The sequence below is a fragment of the Macrobrachium rosenbergii genome, chromosome 14, assembly GCF_040412425.1.
Source record: "Macrobrachium rosenbergii isolate ZJJX-2024 chromosome 14, ASM4041242v1, whole genome shotgun sequence".
NCBI classification, from domain to species: domain Eukaryota; kingdom Metazoa; phylum Arthropoda; class Malacostraca; order Decapoda; family Palaemonidae; genus Macrobrachium; species Macrobrachium rosenbergii.
Genome location: NC_089754.1, coordinates 40712271 through 40719770, shown reverse-complemented (window position 1 = coordinate 40719770; position 7500 = coordinate 40712271). Strand labels below are relative to the sequence as shown.

The window sequence follows — 7500 nt, the reverse complement described above, 5'->3', positions numbered from 1 at the left end:
ACCGGGCTTCTGCAGAGACCAAAATAAAAACCATGTTTGTATATATAATATATATATATATATATATATATATATATATATATATATATATATATATATATATATATATATATATATATATATATATATATATATATATATATATATATATATATATATGGACTGAGATTCTTGATTGATTTTCTCTTTCGGATTCAAGGCTTTCTGTGAATATATACAGTATTCAGATCATTACGTTACATGATTCTGGCGAATGTCACTAGTAAATTCTATCTCTCACTGTATATTTACTTATCTGCCTCTTTCACCTCATTAAGAATTTTAGCTCTTATTTTCAGAGAGAGAGAGAGAGAGAGAGAGAGAGAGAAGAGAGAGAGAGAGAGAGAGAGAGAGAGAGAGAGAGAGAACCAATATCCCGCTAAATCCAACTGAACAGAGCTCTTCCAGCGAGACATGAACAAAGCTGACACATCTGTGAAGATTACACTTACAGAAATGGAGTCGGAAGCTTGCTCCTGTAGACCTCTGGCAGGGGCATCACCCTGGGCCGAAGATACCAGTCGAACCCGGTGAATGACCCATTGTAGGGGACCTGGTACCTTCCCGTCCTGGGGTCAAAAGTTTCTACCATCGGCGCAACTATGTTGTTGTTGCTGAGTGCCAGCATTTCTGGTCAGTGGAAAGTATTGCATGTTGTGTTTATTATTCGTTAATTTATTTTTTATTCTTTTTCAGTGACTGATCTCTTCTTTCTGTATCCCCATTGCCTTCTGTTAGTTTTATCTGATGAATGCCATATTCTTTGGAAGCTTGAATTTCAAGTCAATGTTAGTTAGTTATAAATGATTTGTTTAGGCTTATGAATAGGGTCATCTTCTGAATAATAATAATAATAAATAAATAAATAATAATAATAATAATAATAATAATAATAATAAGATTATATTTTACTTATCAATTTAATTTTGTTTAGGAAGAGAATGGCCATGTAGATATATGATAATAATAATAATAATAATAATAATAATAATAATAATAATAATTATCTGAGTGTGAGTATTATTATTATTATTATTATTATTATTATTATTATTATTATTATTATTCAGAAGATTAACCTATTCACATGGAACAAGCACACAGGGGCCACTGACTTGAAATTCAAGCTTCCAAAGATTATGGTGTTCATTAGCAAGAAGTAACAGAGGATAACAGGAAATACAGAAAGAAGAGATCAGCTACTGGAAAAGAAAAAAATATACCAACAAATTAATAAATAAATAGATAAAAATGTAAATAAATTATCAAAACACAAGGAGAATCGTTTTAGGGTAGTAATGCATTGCATCTTCGCTTGAACTTTCGAGATTCCAGTCTCACAACATCCTCAGGGAGACTGTTCCACACTCCAACGGGATTATTGCTGAGGATGTTTTGTGCTCTGAAACCTCGAAAGGCACCTCACCTAGGAGGGGTCGCAGCCAGTCGGGAGTGAATCTGCTGTGGACGTCTACGAAGACCAGTTGATCAGCTGCCGTGTAGATCGGCGCCTTGCGACGCCCCTCCATGATGCCCCTCTCGGATCCTGCCCGAACTAGGACTACCTCGTCGTATTCCTTCTCAAGGGCGGCCTCTATATCCAACATGGGCAATGCTGCGAAGACCAGTTTGTGGTAAAAGGGGGAAAAGGAACCTTGTTTTTTCTCTATACTAGGGCTAATGAGTGAACGGGTAACCAAGTGGCCCTATCTCGCCCAGGCCTGAAGATGAGTGAAGGTAAATGATGCCTCTCAAAGTAATACACAAGCACCTCTTTACTTTTAACAATGTTTCCAAAAATTGTCTACATTAACCTGTTTTTATAACCTATCTTCATCAGCGTATTATTTAACTGGTAAATTTATGAATTCTTAGTAACAAAAACCGTCACAGATATAATATAAATCACACACACACACAAACAATAAAATCTTCATTCAAAACTTATAAACATTCTCTGGAAAGACTAAGAATTCTAGATAAGTGACATCCTGGAAAAATACTCAGACCTTGACTTTCCACGTCTAAATTTCGAGATTCCTTTCGAATGCAATTTATTTTTCCTTACTTATTGATTATATTTAGCTTTTATGTCCTTATTTATTTATATTCTTATCGTTTATTTGTCAGCATTCATATAATTTTGATGTAATTATTGTATTCTCTTTTGTTCAAACGGACATTTTAGTCTATGAGCCTTCCCAGGATAATGAGCACTGGGAGACCAAGTAGGGAAAATACCTTAGACTCTTGAATATATGAATATAATATAGAATTATTGTGAAATTACGGAAACCATTAATAATCGGGTTACATTTTCAACCACTGTTTCTTTCCCTCTACTGCCCAGCTTAGGAATTTTCTCCCGGTCTTTCTCCATCAAGAGGTTGGAGGTCTGTCGCCTCCTTCATGGTGAAGCACCATCCCCTATCCCCTCCCCCGACTTGTTTCTCTTATTTCCAGCTCTTGTCTACGTCAGGCAAGGCGCAGAAAGGCTTTAGGATTCCATCCCCTTATTCTTTGTTCCTAAAATAGATTAAAAAAATAAGAAGGAGTCACATGCCATCACCCTGACTTGCAAAATCAGACCTGTGATGTTCCTTGTGACCGTTACCTCATACTAAAGAAAAAGGGTATTCATTATTAGAATAAATACAATACGTATTCTGAAAAAAATAACTGCAAATGAATTAATTAAAGCTCAGACCTTCACAGAAAAGAAATCCAGTATATATGGTTAAAGACAGCAAATTAATTATGGATGAAGATGTAATTTATAGGTAAACATGATACCGACAACCGAGCAGGGCTCATTTGATTTGCATACTATAAAAATGAGGATTCAAGTATTTTCTTAGCATATATATGGATACTCAAGGCTAGCCTTCTGCTTATTATTCTTATCACTACTGTGAAACCACAGAGACCGTTTAAGTTCTGGCTTTCTTAACCTTTCCGATGGGCTTTTGTAAAACTGAATCCGAACGATTTGTGTTAGTAGGTTAGACTAAACGCTACTCTGCTATATAGTAGCTTCCATTCTTCTTGTCTTCCTCAAGTTTGTTATCATTATTACCCCTCACGTCTCGGATAAGTAGCAGCAGCTTATAATGGTACTTAAAATAATAACATTGATTTACTGCAATAAGATAGGATGAAAATTAATTCCCAAAGAGGAAGACATACGGCACACTGAAGATGGCGCTGAAGGTTCTTCGCAACTCCATAGGTCCCAGCTTCATTGCTCCTCCTCCTCTAATTCAAGAGCGTACTCTGAAGGCTAGGACGATGTGAGTTTTCAGACGTGACTCAGTCACCTCGTTAAACATATTTTTCTTTTTTTTTATGACAATAATGACTATAATCTCTTGGTACAGCAAAACTGGGTGAATCTGGCGATAGTTATGAGAATTAAATAGTATTAGGAGAACGAAGACCCTACTGTCACGCTTCTAAATTTTTAGACGAACGGGTCGTAAAAAGTACGCTACTGTCTTTTGTTCGTGTTACGTAATGTGCTGTGCAAGATTTTAAAAGAAAATCTCAGCCGGCAGTAAGTTGAAATCTTGTATTTATGTTTCGCGTTTCGTGACTGACACAGCTAGCAAACAACTTAAAGACTTAACACTAACCATGATGAAGTACTTGAAAATTGAGACTATGCCTAGGAGTCTTTGTCTGCTAATGGCCGTTTACATCTCTGGCAAGTTACGGTACAGAATAACAATAATGGTGATAATAATTAACTAAAGTTATAGAGTGTCTTGGGTGAACCACAGTTTGATAGGCGATCGCCCCCTCTCTCTCTCTCTCCTCCCCGTTTGATACAACAATAAATGAATCAAATCGGTCTCCTCCGCCCTCTATCTTAGGTATACACATCAAATTCTCAAAAGCAGTTTCATTGCATCTTTGTACTTACATCCTTTGCAGTTGCCCTTCATGAAGACGATTTCATAGATCATTTTCTTCCAGGTGTTGTCCTTGATGGACCGAAGGACATCGAGCAGGACCTCAAGGGGCTCCTCACAGAATGGAACGACAATTGTGATTGGATCGATCCTACGGGTAAGTCTCAGGCTGCGACATCTGAGGAAAAGGAGACGAGGGCTATGAAAGTAGCATTTAAAGGAAAGAATCAAGACGACGACGTAAGTTTCTGTTAGCCAAACAACTTCTGACCCCTTCATGCGCTGCTTTTCTCTCAATACGGTCCTGGTTTCTATCTCTGGGCCAGATTTCTTCTTATTTCCTTGACTAATACTCTTTTTACTTTCACAAGTATGTTTGTAGATGTGGAGATAGGAACCTTCCAGTATGTCAGAATTTTGGCATCAGTCTTGGAATAGCCAAGTTCTAGGCCAGAATGGGTCATGAATCATATACTAAAGTTCCCCTTTTTTGGAGGCGACTTAAGTATCTTAACGTTTTCTTTAAGTAAGCGGCCACTTCTTTTGCATGGGGGATTCTGCTCCTTTTCTGAAAGAAAATTGATGCAAAGTGTAGAGAAAAAAAAGTTATATTACTTTACGGGTTATGGTTTTCGGAGGAAGTTTGGAACCCTGGTCGTACTTAGACTGGGGCAGGGTTTGAGGGTGGGGTTTGCTCAGCCACCCCACAGCGAGTAGAAGCGATCATATTTTGTAGAAAATATAAAGGTAAAACTTACTTATGTACCACTATTTACAATCCACATAAGAACTACGGTGAATATTCCGTAATTAAAAATCACTGAGAAAGCATAAGCAAGAATTTTCGCGCCGCCAGCTATCTCAGCTGAAATCCTTACTGAGCCCATACCTTGGATGATAATTCTCTCCATTATTTGTGCGGATAGGTAACGGAATCATTATAAAAAAAGAAATATACTACTTGTGGAAAATAAGAGGAAATTAAATAAAATAATATTGCATTTAGTACCACAAAACAGTACACAAGGGACAGAGGTGGTGCCGTTGCATAGACAACGCTTTGTTTCCTACCCTACACGTACAATAGAATATCATAATTAGCCTGGCACTCTAGTAAGAAAGCTTGCATTGCTTATCAAACTTAAATACAGATTTGTGGAAATATGTCTAGCAATCTCGACGCAAAAATCTAAGCTTAGAAACTTGCAGCAGAACTTAAGGTCTGGTACGAGGAACAGTGGGTCCACCTCCTTGAATACGAGAACCCAGTAGAGTTGACATTAACTTCTCTTTTTAATTGTTAATCTTTATAATGATGCTATAGCTGGGTAGGAGTAGGCCACTCGCTTTACAGAGATAGAGAGAGAGAAAGGTGGTAACGATTGGGCTATGGACCGGTCAAAGGAGCATTCAGTTAACTAATGTTGAATATGGAAATGTAATTTCCACCATGTTTGTGTTTGGTTTTCATATCTAAAGTGTCACGTGAAGCTACAACTTTACCTTTTTTTTTAAGAGAAAAAGTCAGAAAAAAGAATGAAAATAGTGAAGGTCAACCAGGAAGGAAACCATAGACACTCTAAAGCTAGGAGGGTGATATGATTCAGAGAAATCAGAAGCAGGAAGCGAATTTCAAATCTTGGCATTGGGAGTTTCATTTACTCGATATCATTGCCTTTAATTTTCAGTGTCGACGACTCAGTCTCACTATCTTGAGGATTTCCTTTTTCATATGGACTATCTATTGATCTAATACATCGCAACTACTTGTTTTTCAATATCATTATTATATAAAAACTTCAGTTTAAAATATCTTGGCTGTGTCCCCGTTTTTGAAAAAAACAATTAGATAAAAAATTTCTTTGAAAACTACTATATTGAAATCAGGAAATTAAGGATAATGTAGGGAAATGAATTTCATAAATATATTCATAATCAAAAACAGTGTCAAGGAACTAATCTGAAATTTCAGATTATTAGAATAACTCAGTGTTTAAATGATACTGTAAATCGAATTTCTCAGTGAACATATATCACAGTACATTTTATAGGACGATGAGTAAGAAAGGCAATTAAGTAATCGAGACTGCTCAACAGGACATCAATGAGCCTTATACGTCATATGTATATATACATATATATATATATACATATAGATAGATAGATAGATAGATAGATAGATAATAATGAATGCTCATTGACGAGCCTTAATGCGGCCTATATTTGGTGATGACAATGGAACTAGTTATTGTAGCGGATGAAAAGAACGTTTGCGGAGTAATTTTTTCTGGCGGTTATCTCTTGCGAATCGGTCGCAAGAACGGAGAGGTGCTAGTGGAAATTAAGCCGATAAGGACGTGTCAGTGTGAATTTAGATTTCATATATCCAATATTAAAAGCCCAGACATTGATTTTTCCTTATAAAGGTAAGATATTTATATAATTTACTGCTTATAATTGACATTTTATCACTGCTGCTATTTATGTCGTAAGAAGCCATTTTTAAACTTCAAACGGGAATTGATCTTCGCTGAATTATTTCAATTTTTTTATCAGGAGTGATAGAGAGCAGAGAGTTTTGACTGTAAATCGTGGAACAAACTGACTGGAACAACTTGAAGATGGAAAAATAATCCTACGAAGCTGGGCTGCCTCACAATCATGGAAGGTAAGTGCATGCTTCAAGCAGGTGTTTGGTAGTTGACCATTTGTATTTCGCTAAATCGCCATGTTGTGTCACATTAATTGTACTACAGAAGGAAATTTAATTTGATTTATTTCGGCGGAGTGATGCCTCGGCATTGGGAAAAACTCGAAGGTAACTGTTATTCATTCCTTTGATTTTCTGTGGCGAAGGAAGCTATCGAAAAGTTTTTGAAGCTAGGCCTATGTGACCTATGATTTGAAGTCAGAATGTAAGAGCTGAGTTTCAAGTGATGGATAAGTCAGTAGCCTATGTTGAGTTGGCTACCTTACTGAACTTTATTTTGATTTATGAAGTTTTTAATAGATGTTATTGAAGAGAACTATGTACTTCTATCATGCTTTATAAGTAGGTAACAAAAGTATAGTCTTGCTGTTGGGTATTTTGTGTAGTTGAATGAAATTTGATTATTGGCCTAGGCCTAGTGTACCGTTTAGGGTAAAACTTGAGTTTAGTTGCGCGGCCTGATTCTCGCCAGACGCCGACCGGGACAGGTTCCGCATACGTAAATAGACCTACCCTTTCCTATAATGCAAGGCCCTCTTAGGGCGGCGTGTCGTGACCTGGCCGCTGCGGCGAATAACCTGTCCCGGTCGACGACTGGCGGAACCAGGCCGCGCAGCTAAACTCAAGTTTTACCCTAAACAGTACACTACGCCTAGGCCAATAATATCAAATTTCATTCAACTACACAAAATACCAACAGCAAGACTATACTTTTGTTACCTACTTATAAAGCATGATTAAAGTACATAGTTCTCTTCAATAACATCTATTAAAAACTTCATAAATCAAACTTCAGTTCAGTAAGGTAGCCAACTCAACATAGGATACTGACGTATCCAT

General features: G+C 36.9%; 2 protein-coding genes across 3 annotated transcripts in view; one reads left to right on the top strand and one right to left on the bottom strand.

Moving 5' to 3' along the window:
* LOC136846004 (polypeptide N-acetylgalactosaminyltransferase-like 6) overlaps window positions 1-7500 on the bottom strand; it is a 27705-nt gene that overhangs the window by 15709 nt on the left and 4496 nt on the right. Inside the window, exons 2-5 of the mRNA XM_067116592.1 lie at window positions 3962-4128; window positions 1466-1654; window positions 492-669; window positions 1-9 (exon numbers count right to left, since the gene is read on the bottom strand). The exon at window positions 1-9 is cut by the window's left edge and continues 109 nt beyond it. Of these exons, the coding sequence (XP_066972693.1) occupies window positions 1-9; window positions 492-669; window positions 1466-1654; window positions 3962-4128 (543 nt within the window). The remainder of the gene's footprint in view (window positions 10-491; window positions 670-1465; window positions 1655-3961; window positions 4129-7500) is intronic.
* The window catches only part of LOC136846005 (substance-K receptor-like), a 289880-nt gene continuing 288617 nt past the window's right edge, over window positions 6238-7500 (top strand). For both annotated transcript variants that reach the window (XM_067116593.1, XM_067116595.1), the window contains exons 1-2: window positions 6238-6376; window positions 6507-6618. The gene's annotated coding sequence lies outside the window, so the exon portion shown is untranslated. The remainder of the gene's footprint in view (window positions 6377-6506; window positions 6619-7500) is intronic.